The sequence below is a fragment of the Cololabis saira genome, chromosome 15, assembly GCF_033807715.1.
Source record: "Cololabis saira isolate AMF1-May2022 chromosome 15, fColSai1.1, whole genome shotgun sequence".
Taxonomy (NCBI): domain Eukaryota; kingdom Metazoa; phylum Chordata; class Actinopteri; order Beloniformes; family Belonidae; genus Cololabis; species Cololabis saira.
The window spans coordinates 11,213,646-11,231,743 of NC_084601.1; the positions used below are offsets into that span (position 1 = coordinate 11,213,646).

An 18,098-nucleotide genomic window follows, 5' to 3' on the forward strand; every position below is an offset into this window, starting at 1 on the left:
AATGGAAATCATTTAAAACAGTTACAAAACTGAGATGCTGTCTCAAGTGCACTCATTCTGGACTTAAAATCGCTCAGTGGAATAAGTTCGGTTATTTTTTAGATACTTTTGAAGTTTGTTCCACGTATAAGGGCCAGAGTATATGAATATAATGTCATGTCTGTTACCAGGTCAGATTTATTGTAGCAACGGCCCTAGCAACGGAGCGGGCCCTTGGAGACCAACAGTGTCCGACTGGAAGAATGCAAGACGACACGAAATTATACATTCAGGGCTAAAGTACAACACTGAAGTGCAATTTAACCGAAATTTCACGACTTTGACTCCACATCATTGTTTTGGGGAGAAGATGGGATGCGGAAGTTCAACTGAGACGGAGGTGCAGCCGTTGGAGGGAGTGAGCGGGGACGAGGTAAGCCTGATTCATGGTTCCGCGTTACACCGACGCAGAGCCTACGGCGTAGTCTCTGCGTCGGTGTAACGCGGGACCATAAATCAACCATTAGGCTCGCTGTCCTCGGTAGTCTGATAAAACTGCGCACAAGAGGTCAACAAACACGACTTTCACATCAAAAGAAGGGGAAAGGCCACAGCTAACTGCAGCCAAGACAGTACAGATACAGTTAAAGGTTGTGAGCCAGTGTTTAAAGTAAAACTGAGCAGCACTAGTAGCCAGGCTGTTTTTACAGGTGTAAAGGCAACATTTGTGACATCAGAGGAGAACCAAAAACCTAGAGACTTTTTCTGTTTTCACCGGCACAATAAACCTATACAAAGTTTATTTTATTTCTTTTATTTGTTGTCCTTAATCATTTTTTTATTTTATTAAATAAAATTAATGTCATTTGTATGTTTTAAGCTGTGGAACAGAGCAGTATTATATATCCAGCTGCTAATCTTTTTCAGTAAACGTATTTGATTACAGCACCTTAAAGCTAGAGCACACAAGTTAAAAAGTAGCCTAGAAATCTTTAGAAAATTGGCTGTGGAGGTACATCTTTTTAGATGTGGGCCCAATCTATCAGGCTACAGGCTTTTCAGTTATTATTTTAATAATTGTACAAAGCACAAACCACTTCTGTCCACATGGCGGCAGCGTATCACAAAGTCACCCCATTCATTAGCACAGTAAAAAAGTGGCTCTGATTTCAGCACAGTATAAATAAATAAATCTATATGCTCACATGTGATCAGAAGTAATGTTACATATAATGGTTTTGAAACTGATGTGATCCCTAATGGAAAATGGCTTAATGGTCCTTAAAAATGTTATTATGTGATATGTATTAAAATAAGGCAAGGCATATTTAACATATTCATGACTCCCGTAACTTCAGTGTTTACACTATAGATAATTAAAGATAATTTTAGTAGGTAAATTTAATCTTAAATAATAGATACTACATTTTTTATGTATAAAGCATGTTTAAAAATCACCATTTTTGAATTGAATTAGATAAGGATCCAAAACTTGCCATACCTTATACTTGATGTTGTCTATGTTTTAATTAAATTATAAACTACTGTTTCTTCTGTACTAATGTAGCAGATTTTTAACCTTGTCTGGTTTTGAAAAAGCACTTTAAAATCTTAAAGTCTTTCTCATCACACGAATAGACTCAAACAGTTCTCGTTAGTATATATGGACACTATATGTATATATTTTCTACAATCATGAGGTGCATCCAGAGGTGCTAAAACTCAGTGTCCTGCCCAAGGGCATTTATCCATGAACTTCTGGTCGGAGGACTCTATACCCCAGCTTGGACCTGGTACCCATCAGTTCTTAAGATTTAGTCAAATTAGGCTGCAGACAAAGAACAACACATTACATTTTACACCATATTATTTATTAAATAAAGAATGGCATTAGTATTTCATAATGTCCTCTGGTGTATTTTCTGCATTCAGTTGTTTTCTTTGCACTGGTAGGATCAGAGAGACGGTAAGACCGGTGGCCGTGGAGACTCTGCTGTGTCAAAGGGCACGACGGATAGTGGCGTGATGATGGAGCACAGAGACATCTTGACTCTACCTGGAGCCGTGCCCAGTAAACTACCTCCTCTAACGTCTGAGAGCATCGGAGAAAGGGAGGCGGAGAGAGACACACAAGACGGTGAGTGTGTGCCTCAAATGTGCCGACTAAAGACCTTTTCACAACACAGGGAGGAAACTCAACATCTTGAAGTGTGTTTATTTCAGCTACTGCTCCAGGCTTCCCAAAGCAGGACAGCTCAGTACAGGTGCGACCAAAGTCCAAAGAGATTCTGGAGGAGCTGCTGAGTCAGGGGATCATCCCAGTAGGACAGAGCAGAGAAGGCATCATGGTGGGTGTTTGGTTTGCACCAGTCGACCTGGAATAGACTGATAATCAGCTGGTTATCCACTGAAAATCAAATTTCACTATTTTTCATTTGACGGCTAATGTTTGTCCCCACCTTTTCTTGAGCCATGCATTATATTCTAACCCACATAGAAAGGTTACATGTTGAAGAGACAGCTTCGTTGTACAGTGTTAATCTACAGACATTTCTTTAGAAAAAGAGGCCCCGTGCCAATAAAATGGCCCTGATATGACGATATTACTATTTACTGTGGAGGATTTTTCTTATATTTGATCAGTACTCGAGTTGTAAAAAAAAAAAATCAGGGGGGATGGTGGATTTTATCATATGGGGACAGATAATTTGTGCTGATTACAAATAATAAAATATACTACAAATAATAGCACTGACCAAAACACCTGCAGAAATACTGCAGGAATGACATAGCAGCAGTTAAATGCAGCCTTCTGTAAGCTTTAAATATCCACTGGGCTTACATCAAATACATCAAAACACAACAATAAAAAACACTTTTCTGAACTTATCAATATGACTCTGTCCTTCACAGGATAAGTAAAATGGATCACTGCAAAAACTCTAAATCTTAACAAGAATATTTGTCCTATTTCTAGTTAAAATGTCTCATTTTAGTAAAAAAAGAAAAAAAATCTCATTACACTTAAAACAAGACTCATCACTGGAAAAAACAACAATTTTCACCTGTTTCAAGTAGATTTTCACTTGAAATAAGTAGAAAAATCTGCCAGTGGAACAAGATTTTTTTGCTTGTAATGAGAAGATAAATGTTGTCCCACTGGCAGATTTTTCTACTTAATTCAAGTGAAAATTTACTGGAAACAGGTGAAAATTGTCAAATAAGTTATTTTTCTGGTGATGACTCTAAATGTTGAAATAGCAGTAAAACCACATTCATTGATGAAATGACATAAGGGATGGAAAGGGGGGATGATTTTGACCGTTTTTATTTCAGGGGGGATGCCATCCCCCCATACCCCCTCAACTCAAGTACTGTATTTGATAATGTCAAGCATTCAGTTTGACGGGATTCCTCACTTCAAAACGGATTTCTAAATGTGTGTCTGTGTAGCAGCTGGATAACGGGGAAGGTTTGCTGCAAAAGCCTCCTGCCAGACTGGAGTCACTGAAGGCCAAAAAGGCTGAACATCACTGGAGCAGAGAAGAGATGGAAGAGAAGATGAGTCCCGTTGAGGAAAGATGCGAGGTGCAGTGTGAATTTGTTTGTATTCATGAGCATGTAAGTCCAACACAACGTCTTTGTCATCCCTTACACCTTATCTCATTTCCCTGTTGCACTGTTTCTTCCAACCTCTCAGTTAGGGGAAGAGAACTTCAAGATGGGTTTAAGGACAAAGTCTGTACATGTTCGTACCCCTGCTCTCATATCCAACACTGAGGATGATGTGGATGCGTTCCTCACCCCTGTGGAGGCTCTACAGTCCCCCCCCAGCCCTGAAACATCTCCAGCTCCAGAGCAGCGCAGTCCGGCCCCCCACAAGGCCACTGAGGGACGAGGATGGGTCAGATGGGCCGGCGGCGACGGCAGGGAGTGTGAGGACAAGGTAACAGGAGCAGGTGATCCAGGAGCTGGAGAGGACGGGGAAAGTGCAGGCGATGGTGAGGAAGAAGACGAGGACGTGACCCAGGTGGAGGAGCTCAAGGCAGGCGAGCTCCTAACAACGTCTGGAGAGGTGGACAGTGATTCCAGCTTTTCTGCAGAGGAAATATTGTAATTTCTGACATGAATGAAATGTTCACCAGCGCTACAGGGAGGTCAAGAAAGAGGATGACAGCCAAATGATTTCTTTTTGCACAGTTAAGAACCCCATTTTAATTTTATTATATATATATATATATGTATATATATATATATATATATATATATATATATATATATATATATATATATATATATATATATATATATATATATATATATATATATATATATATATATATATATATTTTTTTTTATTATAAATCTATAAATGTCACAAATGTATATAATATTTAAAGAGAAACTGAAAGAGCTCACAGCTGCAACGTAACGTATGTGGAGCAAAACTGTCTGTTTGCAGCTTTGATCCACAATTCTATAACAGCTCAGCAAAAATAATTAATTTGGGTGTAAATTATCTCGGCAAATGCTTTGTCATGGTTGATAAATTCAGTTTATCAACTATATTATGTCTTTTAATGTTAATGTAAAGCACCTCACCGTTGCCACTCATTCTGCATGTGAAGTCAGCTGTTATGGCGGACACCAGATGGCATCCTTTCAGTGAGTTACAGTATTACAGCACTCAGATGTACACGTAATCCCTAACATAATGGCAGCATGTGAGGAAATGTAAAAAGTTATGTTTAATTCTGGGCTCTTATTAATAAAAGTTAATAAACTGCATGTTTGTTTGGGTTGTGCATGTTTGTTTCACCAAAAAAGTGTAGTGTGTATGAAAATACAATAGAGGTGAATGCTTAGGTATTTATCTAAATCTTAATACTTAGAATAATTTTAACCTCATGAACCATTAAAACATTTAAACTTTATCTATTTGTAGTGAAGACTTGGTACTGGTGTGACTGAGCTGTGAGTATTCAGCTGTTTTGGGAACCTTTGAACCTTTGAGGTGGCCGTTTATCAAAATATGGAAAAGGTAACAATCCTAACTCAGCTTTCTATTAATTACCTAACTAATCTTCTTACCTCTATGTGTCATTGAGGAACAAATGTGTATGTTTCATTTAAGTGGGATCAGCTGCGTGCAAAATGTTTACTCATTACATATCAGGCGAACATTTCTGATACCTGTGCAGCATCAGACCATGAAGCCTAAAGATGAGTGGAATAAATTAACCTTTCAAAGGGGGCCTCCCTATTGTTGAAATATAAGAGCATTCGGGCTCGTCAGCACGCTGCACATAAACGTGGAACAATAAGAACACGCAACCTGAGCAGACGCCAATTGTTGAGAATGAGGAATTTGATACATGTTCCACTTTTTTTTTCCCCCCACAAATCTGCTTTGACATTAAAGGATGGGGGGCTGCATTAATAATACAACAAGTGAACAGAGACGGTGCAGAAGTACACTTCATCAGGTTGCATGTAATGGGGAGTCCTGTGTCAAGAGCTTGCACTGAGGCAGACGTGGCAATTAACCGCAGACCCTCGACACACTTTTATCGTGCAGAGCAGAGGCCACGTTCAAGATCATTTACCAGGCAGAAAACTAAAGCTGCATGGTTTGACATCTGCTTTGGTACACAGAAGCCCTTGTCTCATGAAACTAAAAGATGAAAGATGATATCTTACAACTTCATCAAGTGACTTGACTTAATTGATACCTTTGTGCAAATATGGCACACTGCAGATGTGTCAAGTCCCAGGGTGACATAAGGGGAAAGGTGTATGCAGGACCAGTAGCAGGGTGCTCATATGAGCCGGACACTATAAATGATTAACTGTAGGGTTTCCTCTCACATTACCAGAGCTGAATTACTCATCCTGGCAGTTCGGGGGGAGATTCAGGGATCCCAGGCAGTGCCAGGCCATTTATTTTAATCATTGATGCTCAGACATTGACTGTTTTATCCAACCTGAAGAGCTGAGCCCAGTTGATAAGGTTTTGTAAGTTATTGACCCTAGACGGGGCAGCCATATTTGGGCCATTTAAATGACCTTATGGCCTTCCGACTGAAAATATAAGTTATGGTCGAAAAAAATAAGATTTATTAAATAATACTGGAAAGAAAGAATCTGTGCGTCTAAAGGAGATCAAAGGCTCCATTGCAGATGTCTTCTGACTCTGGTAAACCCCACAAAGGTGGATTGTGAAGAACTGCACCAGATGAGCCTAAATGCTGCACCTGTCTGCTCCAGTGGCGTCAATTCAGTGGAAGCTAAGGTATGGCAAGGTTACCAGTCACAGAACTTAACTAGAGTATCAATCAACACGTCCAGCAAATACTCATCACAGAAGTCTATGGAGCTTATCTGTGTGGTCAAGAAAATTGGAACTTTTTCAAATGCAGTCTCGCTCACTGCAAAAACTCAAAATCTTACCAGGAATATTTGTCTTATTTCTAGTTAAAATGTCTCATTTTTAGTCAAAAAATCTCATTACACTTAAAACAAGAGTCATTACCAGAAAAATAACTTGTTATTTGACCATTTTCACCTGTTTCAAGTAAATTTTCACTTGAAATAAGTAGAAAAATCTGCCAGTGTGACAAGATTTATCTTCTCGTTACAAGCAAAACAATCTTGTTCCATTGGCAGATTTTTCTACTTATTTTAAGTGAAAATCTACTTGAAACAGGTGAAAATTGTTGTTTTTGAGTCTTTTCTTAAATGTAATGAGATTTTTTTGACAAAAAATTTGCCATTTTAACTAGAAACAGAACAAATATTCTTGTTAAGATTTTGAGTTTTTGCAGTAATAACTTGTGAAATCGATCATGTTGTTCTGATTTGCATTTGTAGTTATTCTATATGTATTAAGTAATAGAATAATCAATACAAATAGACAGAGTAATTTCATAAATGTATTTAAAAAACAAACATGTACATTTTCCCTTGAAGAAAAGGTGTGACGGCTGCCATACCTTGCCATACCCAATTGACGCCCCTGGTCTGCTCACTCTGGCCTTTACCAAAAAACCTTTCAAGAAAAGAAAAAGAGCTAAAACCTGATCAGATCTTTTTTCTCAGAGTGAAAAAGGAAAGATTAGACGCATCAGGTTTGTGTTTCTAATACAGGAAGTCAGCCCATCTTTCGTTAGTTAATTAAAGTTGATTCTGTGAAGACAGGTTGCCTGGACCTTGTGGCTGCTCCCCAGCTGTTAAGCCTGATTTATGGTTCCGCGTTAAACCGACGCAGAGCCTACGGCGTAGGGTACGCGGCGACGCGTACCCTACGCCGTAGGCTCTGCGTCGGTGTAACGCGGAACCATAAATCAGCCTTTAGTGCGCGCCGGTGGGCGGGCTGCACAGACGGACTAGCAGCGGGGAGGAGTTAGAGGCAGCGCTTTTAGGAATGGGACCCAAACCTATTTAGTTAGACAGCAGAGTTACAGAAGGAGAGCTGGAAGCACCTGATGGTATGTTTGGGACAATCCGCTCCATGTCACTGCCCTCTTAACTGTCGAGAGACTCAATCTACCTCCAGGCTTCGCCCACTGTCGACTTTTGCTCACTGTTTTCTCCTCTGAAGAAGTTTCCAGCTGATCTCTGCTTTTACCCATCATTCACACAGAGTTATCGATAAAGGGGACTTTGCACTATATTATTTTTTTACTGATTCTATTTATTGTATTTTTGCACTAACGATGCACACTACGCAAAAGGACACGACATACACGAAGATTTTTGTTGGGGGTCTTCCCTACCACACCACGGATTCAAGTCTCAGGAAATATTTCGAGGTTTTTGGTGAGATTGAAGAAGCAGTGGTCATCACCGACAGACAGACCGGCAAATCAAGAGGTTATGGATTTGTAAGTACCACTTAATGATCACCCCCCAGCTTGGCGCTGGAAGTATGAGAACAACTTTACGCATGACGCATTTAATCTGCTAATGTGCGCAGCTGTTGCGGTCTCTTACACAACATACTGACTCGATAACGCTTATATATCTGATTTCGGTCATGAGCTGTGTATGTTTTGATAAGGAAGTCCTGCTTGTACGCCTTTTTTGTGTGTGTCATTGACTTCTGTTGCGATCTCGCAACTTGTTGCGCGCTGGTGTGCGCCCTGACAGCTGAGCCAAGAGACGCCTCAGGATCGGGGCTTGATATTGCAGAGCAGTTCCACAAATCGGTCCCATTTCATCATCTGTGAGAGTGTTACGCTGGGGAAAAGAAATAACACATCGCTTGGACTTGTCATCAAAACTTTCCCATGCAGGCACTCCTTTTTTTAAGACTAAAGTTACTGAGAGGGTGTTTTTTTTTTGTGTGTGTGATAATAACTCTTCATTCAGACATACACTAGATTCACTTATATTTAATACAATAATAGCACAGTTAATCTTTATTTGATCACTTTTGAAACAGGGTTCATTTATAAAAATCAACATTTTATTGTGAAGCCAAGCTTCAACAGCATATTAGTATTTCATTTGTCCAACAGAATCTCACCTGTTCCTTTGAAAATGAAGTCATATCATTTCCTCTACATTTAAATAGTAAACCAACATATATGGTCTTGCATCATCGGTAGCCTGTATCTCAGGATGTGTGATGAAACACATCTAAATATAAGAGCATACACCTTCCACACATCCATATTTGTACATAAGGACACAAAAATGTTTCTGTACTTGATTGTTTCTTTTCACAAAGGGAAACGAAACTAATAAATAATTTGTAGCTATTCCCCCCATTCGGCTGATTGGTATTCAAGTTCTTGCTTCACCTTGAGTCAAACTGTCACACGTGTGTAATGTGGTTTTTGTTTTACGGGGTGAAAGAGTGTCTTTACAAGAGTTTTAAAACAAGAGTTAATGACTCTGGAGCTGAGAGTGGAGCAATCACAAGTCATTTCTGCTGGGCTCTCTTTCAAGTTTCATTGCATTCACGTGAGGGTGATAAATGTGGGTGTCCTGCCAAGTGCTTTGCAATGGTAACGGTGAGAATCCCACACAGAGGATGACTCTCAGGCCTGCAGCTGTCTCTCTGTGTCACTCTACAAACCCATGTGTACCATTGTTCTGCTTACAAACCAACACCTGAACCGGTTGAGTGTGCCTGAAAATGAAACCTCAGCCTCTCTTAAAGGTTTGACTCAGTGCTGTGTTTGTCCTCCTCCCGCCAGGTAACGATGGCAGACCGCTCGGCCGCGGACCGGGCCTGCAAGGACCCAAACCCAATCATCGATGGCAGGAAGGCCAACGTCAACCTGGCCTACCTGGGGGCGAAGCCCCGCGTGATGCAGCCAGGTAAAGGCAGATATTCTCCCCAAAGGAGGTATTTTTGTCAGACATCACAACAAATTAGGGAGTAATTCTTCTACAGACACGGTATGTCCTGTTGTGTTTTTCTTTCTTTTTTCTTTTTTTTTTAATTTGATAAAAATTGTTTTGCAGGTTTTACCTTTGGTGTACCCCAAATTCATCCTGCCTTCATCCAGAGGCCTTATGGGTAAGGATTGATGAGTCTACATTTGTTTTAGAGAAATATTGTAATGTAGCATTATTTAAGTTGTTTAAATGCCTTATAGGATATGACTTGATAACTGGTCCTTTGTGTCACAGCAAAGGAGGCAGTTAAAAGCCTTTTTTGATTTTGTTTTTTCTTCTTATTGAAAAAAATAAGAAAAGGAAAACTGTGTCTGTGCTCCTACATTTGAGTGTCGTGAGTGGATTAACGATGGAAACTTGCAGCCTGACTCAATGTTCTCTCTCTGGTTCGACAGGCTCGCTCTCACTTAAGATAACTGTGCTGGTTTGAGGAATAGTTCTACGAGCGTAATCACAGATCAGAGAAGGGAATTACCTGTAGACTCAAACGCACACAAACAAGCTCTCGAAACGGTGATTACAGATGCATGTACGTGGGTTTCACTTTGACTTCTTCATTTCATTTGAATCGAACTCCGTGTGCAGTTATGAAGTGGTGCTGTTAGCTAAACCGTGTGCTTTCTTTAGTGGAAAAAAAACATTTGGATTGATTGAGTTTTTGGGGTGTTCTTTCTCTTTTTGTTTCCAAGAAAGGAGTAAACGTTTGTGTTATTTTGTGTTTATTTCATCATTGCTTTTAGCTTGTGATTTTGTTTAACAGTATGTGCTATTTTTTTTTTCTTTTTTAGTGTCTTGTTTGAATGAGTGGTGAATTTTCTGCGTGGAGTTATGTTTTGTTGTTGTGCTACCTCCCTTTGTCCCGAATTCACAGTCTTTTTACCCCAGAATAACAAAATCTGTCACTGCTTGTGTGTTTTTCGTAGCATCTTTCGAGGGTTTCTCTCTTTACACAACAAAGCACAAATCACAATGCTTTTGTCACCCCTTTTTGCATTTTTTTCTTCCATCTTCTTCATCCCAAACATCTGTCTCCTGGTTCTGTAGCACCATCAGAAACTGGAAGCAGAGAATGACAAGCCTGTCTGTGACTATATGAGCTGTGACAAATGTTTGCATGTGTCCAGTCGCACTGGTACATGTGGGTGCGGGAGCCTATTGTGTTTGTGCGTGTGTCTTTATCCGTCCACATGCAAACTCATTTCAGCACCACCAAAGTCTCCAGTGTGACACAAACAAATGTCTGGATGTCTCTGTCTCTCATATTCTCTTGCAGTGAGCTTTCGTCACATGGGTCCGTGGTGTTAAGGAAAACAAGCGCAGCCATTGTGCCACACAAAGCCCTGAATGCTGACGCTGCAATCGCATGAAGCTCTGAGCTGTGTGTGCCACCATGTGTGTGTGTGTTTGGAGGGATGGGGGGGGTATGGGGGGGCATCGGGGGCGTTGGAGCTGTCTCTCTCTCTGTCATATAAAAGCAGTCAAGTAGGCATTTAAACATGGGCTTTGCACGTGTTTTCGCGTCCATTTAGCATCATTAAATGGGGTGAAACACAGTGTAAATGTAAAGAAGTTTATTGCTGTCAAAAGTATGCATCAACTGCAAAAAAAATCAATCAGGAAGTTTAATGCAGTAGAACTAGTAGTATCCAAATTCGTGTATGCTGAGGTTCGGCAGTTTGAGTTTGCTTGTGATGGAAATATCCAATGGATGTTAAAAAAAAACTCATCAAAGTTTAACTGTAAAGAGCTTTTTGTTGTGCTCCGCATCTAAAAGAGCCTGGATTATTAAATTATACTTTAAAAAAGGGATTAAACTGTTAGCAAAGGAAGGTCTTACAGTACGTTGCCTTCAAATAAAAGCCGTAACCTTGTCATTATGTCATTAGGGGTTTGTGTTTGATGTCCACAACTAGTGACAGCACATGGGTTTACACGCAACAATCCATATATATATATATATATATATATATATATATATATATATATATATATATATATATATATATATATATATATATATATATATATATACATATATACATATATGTATACATATACGTATTTATATATATATATATATACATACATGTATATGTGTGTGTGTGTGTGTGTGTGTGTGTGTGTGTGTGTATATGTATATATATATAGTATTCTCAATGTCACACATCTTAACGTCAGTGACTGTAAAAGAAATGGACATAGTCATAAAAACATTCCCAGCCGGTTTCTTTTCTCAAAGCCTCAGGTTTGGCCAGAATGATATCAGCTCGTGTTATTTACATTTGATTAACTCGAGAAACCTATACATTTATCCCGTTCTGATCCTAGGATTTCCAAAACTGCTAAACAGAGCAAATCACAAGACTTTGTCCCGTTAGATCGGATTTCTTTATCCGTTTGCTTCACATTTCTTTTTTGTTCACTCGTGGTTTGTTTTGATTTGGGTACCAAAAGTGTTTGGTTAAGATTATGCTTTTGGCGTAAAAAACACCACTTCACATATTTGATGCATTTGATAACAGAGAGAAAGTACACCATTTCACAGTGTTAGATAACTGAAGGGTACTTTTTGTGCTAATTTCAAACCAAACAGCAATATGTGATGTCTCACTTCTAGAGGTGATTAATGTTATTTACCATTTCATTAATTATTTGCTTTCAGTGTGTTAAGAGAATTTCAGGAAATATAGCAAAAGATATCCTACCAAAACTTTAACTTGGTGTTACCAAGGTGGTATTGCGCTTCAATGCACTTCCTCATTGGCTTCACTTTTCAGACCAATTTGGAAAGTCTATCTTTGATATAATTTATAGTCTTAAATGATTTGATAAAATCTTAGATAATGTTGCAACTGGTGCGTTCTGTTAGCGGTGAACTTCCATACACAGTAACTTGTGATGTTTTACACAAACTTACTTGATCCTGATGCCTTTTGTTGAAGGATTATGAATAAAATCCGACTTTTACGATGCACACACAAAAACATTTAGCATTCAACAGTTATCCCCTCTCACGCCTTATCCTCACTCATGCATGACTGACGATAACCTTGACGTGGCCTTGAACTTTGATATCTGCTGGACTTGGTGAATGTGAGACTCCAGAGGAAACACACACACATAAATGGACAAATACACACACACATATAAATGGACAAATACACACACACAGAGGAACATTCAGGCAAACCAACTGTTCCAGGATATTTGTATAAACCAGTAACATAGTTACGGCGACAGATTAGATTCTTTTATTTAATCGCTATTTCCATGAGGGGAATTTTAAGACAGCTACAATGAACCAGTCAACCAGAACTTTGTTACACAAGAGCAGAAACTTCACTTGTGCCGTGTGTGGTACTTGTGGTACTTGTGGTGCCCCCTTCTCTCTCTGCCCCGTCTTTTTTATTGATATTTAAGCTTAGCGGCAACATTTTGTTAAAACACCAATACAACGTTGAAGCTTTTCTCTTTTTAAGCAGTCATGCTCACAGTTAGGAGGCCTGAATTCATTGTATTGCAGTTAGTAGGGGTTGCTATGATGGATGCTCCTCACATGCGCCAGTCCTCCACCTTTAGAGATTGTAACAGAAGTGAAACCAACTGTGTGTGTAAAGGTGCGACCTCTGTTTGGTCTGCATGACTTACCAACGGAGGACAGCAGCTGCTTATCGGGGCCAGCCTTTGTACATTAATAAAGCTCCACCTCTCTGTAAAAAGAGATTTTGTTTCAAACAAAACCGACAAATGCAAATGATTGACTTCAGAATCGACTATTCACCCCTTTTTGGTTTGGCGGGGGCTAAAATCCTGCCTCATGAATCTGTGAGGCCTCGCATCATCGTGTTATATACACATTCCTCAAGTTTCTCTTTCATGTTTGATCTACAAGAGCAAGGCTATAAAATGTTCTGGGTCTTAATCAGCACGTTTAAATAGAAATAAGCGTATTACAGACCTTTTATCACAAATTACTGAAAATCTCAAAGTATTTTCAGTTTCGTCTCCGTTTTCTGAGAATGACGTGGTTTCGCATCATTTAAATATCAATGCTGCTCAGTGTGAGACAATGAGTTAAATCAACCGGAAAAAAAAACTACCTGGAAGCGCTGAGCTTCACTACTTTGCCTCAAAGGATAGTTTCAGCATCACAAACAGTTTTGCTGATGAAAACACCAAATATTGTCACTGGCCCACAAAAGGGGTCGAGTCCGTGTGTGTATATGTGTGTGTGTGTGTGTGTGTGTTTTGTGTTTTTGTAACACGTTTTCCCCTCTACTAGCAGCCTTTACATGCCCCCACCTATAGCTGCCATCTTGTTGTTACTGTGTAATAATTGTAGTTGGCTGGACTATTTGTTTATTGATTCATTTAGCCATCTTACTCATTTCTTCCCCTCTAAAGCCTTGCCGTTTTTCTTTTTACTGTTATTCTTCTGGTCCAGTGTTTTTGGTTGAGATGTGAGTTGGATTGGATGGTGGAGTGCTCACAGTAGGGTTGCCACGATAGATCCTGCCTTCAGAAAGAGTCCAAAGTGCCTGTCTGACACCCACAGATCACATGAGTTATCTTTGTTCAGACACTTTTCTGCTGTTGCAGCAAAGTGTGCAATTTCTCCAGTACCTGTTGAGGTGATGCTAATCACTCCATTACAATAAAGATGAAACTTCTCCTCATATCCGGTTGAAGAAGTCATCAAAAACTTAAATTTGCACCTCAATCAGATGCTGATTAAGGCTGCCCAGTCCCCCCTCCCTCCCCCACGAAACACTCCTTAAAATGTCAAATTCTTGCTGTCCACATAAGTTTCCCGGCCTTATAGAGTTTGTGGTGCAGGATAAGGCTATGTCATGGAGGGCAGAATGCACTCATTGTTCAGGACTGTTTATTTAATCGAAACATCCCTCTCAGTGCAGAGCCTAGTCCCAGCTCCCCCCACTGCCTCCCTGGCTCTTTGTCCCAACACAGAGGGGGAAATGGCCAGCAGTGTCCCTTTTTAAAACTGTCCAGCTGTCAAAGTGGCAGTGACATTTTCACAATGCGTCCCTGGGCTCATCTCCTCTGCTCGCACCCCCACCCACTGCCTGGCACTGAAAGCACACACACACACACACACACACACACACACGCACGCACACACACTCTCGGCCGTGCCGGCCTTCCAGCAGGCCGCATGACCAGCCAGTGACCTGCAGGTTATGGATCCTAAACTCAAGCTTTTGCTTTATTTTTCTTTACACCTCACCTCCCTCTGCCAGTGTCCCTCTGTCTCCATAATCCCAAAAGCCCCATGACAGGTATACTATACTATACTAACTATTACTGAGACTTGTCAGCAGATGAGTCGAGTAATTCAAGTGTTCAAAGTTTTCTATTTTGGCAACCCTATATTGTTCTAATTCCTACTAGCAGGCATTTCTTTGGTGTTTGACTGGTGGTGGGGGGGGGGGGGGGGGGGGGGGGGGGGGGGGGTGCTTGGGTTGGCAGTGTGATGGAGTTGGGTTTTGGGGTGTTTTTTTTTCTTTTTTGGAGGGTGGTGGGGGGGGTTTTACTCTCATATTCTGTGTTTTGTGCCAAATTAAAACGACTTGTTGCATCTGTGTGTTTGTCCAACAGCATCCCGGCCCACTATGTGTACCCTCAGGCCTTCGTTCAGCCTAGTGTTGTCATCCCTCATGTGCAGCCCGCTGCCGCTGCACCCGCCACCGCCTCGTCTCCTTATATCGACTACACTGGAGCCGCCTACGCACAGTATTCTGCTGCAGCCAGCGTAGCGGCCGCTGCGGCCTACGAGCAGTATCCCTACGCCGCCTCCCCCGCCGCCACGGGCTACGTGGCCACCGCCGGCTACGGCTACGCAGTCCCACAGCCGTTAGCCACCGCCGCCCCGGGGTCGGCCGCCGCTGCGGCCGCGGCCTTCGGTCAGTACCAGGCTCAGCAGCTGCAAGCTGACCGCATGCAATAGCAGCCACTGCAACTGTTGGACATGGAGAGAAAGGACGCCGACCCCCGGCCCCGGGTGTTTCATTACAAGGAGGCAAGGAAAAGAAAGATGGAGTGGCCTTAACGGTGGGCATGTCAACACCTCCAAGGCAGAGTTGCTTTAAAAAGTTTATGAGAATAATGATGGTGATGGTAGTGATGGCCATGGTGGGCTGGGAACTTTTTACAGTAACTTTCCAACTTGCTGTGCTTCAACCAAAAAAGCAAAAAAAAAAAAAAGAAATTGAGTTGCCGAAAAAAAATTATTCACTATTATTATTGTTGTTATTATATTATTATTATTATTATTATTATCATCATTACTATTATTATTGTAGTAGGGTACTTCTTTCTAGAGAAAGAAATACAGGAACTAATCCCAGCGGTTGGTATACTGTAGGTTTTCAACTAAGCCTTTAAGTCCTATTGCTGTCTTTAACGTTAGTTTAGGAAAATGCTCTCTTTTTTCTCTTGTTGCGTTCCACAAGTGTTTTTAGTTATTTAATGCCCTCGTAAGATTTATATTTATTATCATTATTACTCATTGAGGGCTCTGCTTGTTCATTTTGTCTTTCAAGTGCATTTTTTTGAAGTTAATATTTTCTGATAATCAGGGAAATGGAACCGTTTCCAGTGTGTTTGCTATTATTATTATGTGACCTCTGTCAAGAAGTCAAGGAGTTGTAACTCGTTGTGTCACACACATTTGAAGAACTACCTTTTTATCTTCCTGATGCTGAATGTCCCTTTTTTTTGAAAAAAAACAAACAAAACAAAACAAAAAAAACTCAGTCTTGACCTCTTGACCTATGCAAACAAATCACAGTAAGAACAAAAAAAAGAAAACCTGAAAAAGGCACAAAACAAAACTGAAAATGTCATCAGCTCTGACTTGACTCTTGGACTAAAAGGGGGGACTTGGCAAACAAAGCAAAAGCACTGACAAAAGGAGAGAGGTTGGCTTCAGACAATGAGAAACACTAAATCTGTTGCCTTTCCACATTTCAGTCACACGTATACATCCAGAGCTGCGCACATAGCAGCCAAAGACAAAGGCAGCACAGTCGTGTATCTCTGTGATGGCGAGAAAGAGAAAAGAGGGGGAGAGCAGCCACTGGTGGGGGTGGACGGAGCCGCTCCAGCGGCACACAGACGGATCACTCTGGAAAGAACGCATCACTTGTGCTCATTTGTTGAGCTGTCAAATTTTAATCCAGGGCCAAGCCCTTTGGGAACCGACTTTACGCCCCAACCCCACCCGACGCAGAGCCCCACGGTGCCCACCCCCCACCCACCACCCCCAACCCCCCCGGCCATTCAGCGTTGACTCTGTCAGCATTTCCACCTCTGTGCTGCTGTAGAGAGTCAGGTACACACTCGCAAACACTTTTACCAAAGCCACCCTGACACTTGGTCTGCCTCACGTCTGTCAAGAACACAGGGTGGGACGGAGAGGAGGCGGTTATGATGTTACATTAGTCTGTGTGCCTTACATTTTACTGCTCTTTGAAAGGAAGAAGACAAAGATGAAAAAAGAGAGAAATGTACTATTTAAGATATTTATTTTTGAGGGTTGACGATGTTGACACTCTGAGAGTAGAGACTTAGAGGCGGTACTGTATTAATAATATTATTATGTACTCATCTCAAGGCATATATAAGTTATTGATTAGTTTATTATTATTATCATTATCATTATAATTAACATACTCAACCAAAATGTTCATGTAGGAGTTATTTAAAATACTGTTATGTGCACTGTACTTTTTTAAAATCTTTTTGAATCTTTAGAACATGATAAAAAGTTAGCTATATGCCTTTTGTATGGAAGAACTTTATTTAATTGCAGGCCCATTTGCATGCATATTGTTCTCTGCCTCTTCTATGTGTAGATGAGAGAAAATAATAATGATAAGTTTGACAAAAACAAGCAAATATGCTGCTTTTCTCTACTAGAATGTATAGTCGTCGTCGAGGTTTCAGTAGCTGTGCTTCTTTTGCTTCATATTCATCAGATGGGCTGTTTTACACTGTTGGGAATTTTTATACTTGAACTCTTTCTTACAAGGGAAATATTAAAATAAATGACAAAAAAAACCTTTTCTGAGAAGCATTTTGTTGTCACTGGATGAAGGCTTATAAAGTGTTGCTATTTAAGTGCAAAGGTCCTGTTGATATTAAAACCTTTACTTCAGAATTTCAACATCATTTACTCAAATTAGAATAAAATGTTATATATTTGAAAAAAAACAAAAACACAGTGTCCTTTTTTTCCACTAATTTTGATTTGATTGTCAGTTGATTTAAATGTCAAGCACTTGGTGAACATTGTACAAAGAGTTGTTTATTCTTCTGTAATTACTATTTTTTCCTCGCATACAATCTATTTTTACCATGACGTACTTTTGGATGAGTTTTCCCTTCCTTCATTGTGTTATTTACATGTGTCTGTTTAGATCAACGGTCTTATGATTTGCAAAAGAAAAAGAAAGTGTGCCTAAATTGCAAACAAATTAACCAGCAAACCAACATTTCTGGACCACTAGCCTGACCAATCAGACCAGAGCAGGCCTTTTGAAAGGAAAAACAGGAGAAAATGTGCCCTAACAGGCAACAGACTACTGGATCTGTCCCAAGGACACATCATCTGATTGCCAGTACAAATATGGACCTCTATGTGAGTGTAATATGGACTTTTTAATATACCCTTTTTTATGATGTGATGTTTG

At 40.3% G+C, this 18,098-nt stretch overlaps 2 protein-coding genes across 2 annotated transcripts; both read left to right on the top strand.

Moving 5' to 3' along the window:
* Positions 1–254: 254 nt before the first annotated feature.
* stmnd1 (stathmin domain containing 1) lies at positions 255–4,096 on the top strand. The gene is made up of 5 exons (XM_061742334.1): positions 255–412; positions 1,933–2,116; positions 2,203–2,327; positions 3,433–3,567; positions 3,680–4,096. Exons 1-5 carry the CDS (start codon positions 350–352, stop codon positions 4,094–4,096), a joined length of 924 nt encoding a protein of 307 aa, XP_061598318.1. The 5' UTR covers positions 255–349.
* A 3,317-nt stretch (positions 4,097–7,413) lies between these two features.
* On the top strand, positions 7,414–17,639 carry rbm24a (RNA binding motif protein 24a). The gene is made up of 4 exons (XM_061742473.1): positions 7,414–7,862; positions 9,183–9,306; positions 9,454–9,508; positions 15,004–17,639. Exons 1-4 carry the CDS (start codon positions 7,695–7,697, stop codon positions 15,350–15,352), a joined length of 696 nt encoding a protein of 231 aa, XP_061598457.1. The 5' UTR covers positions 7,414–7,694; the 3' UTR covers positions 15,353–17,639.
* Positions 17,640–18,098: the final 459 nt, after the last annotated feature.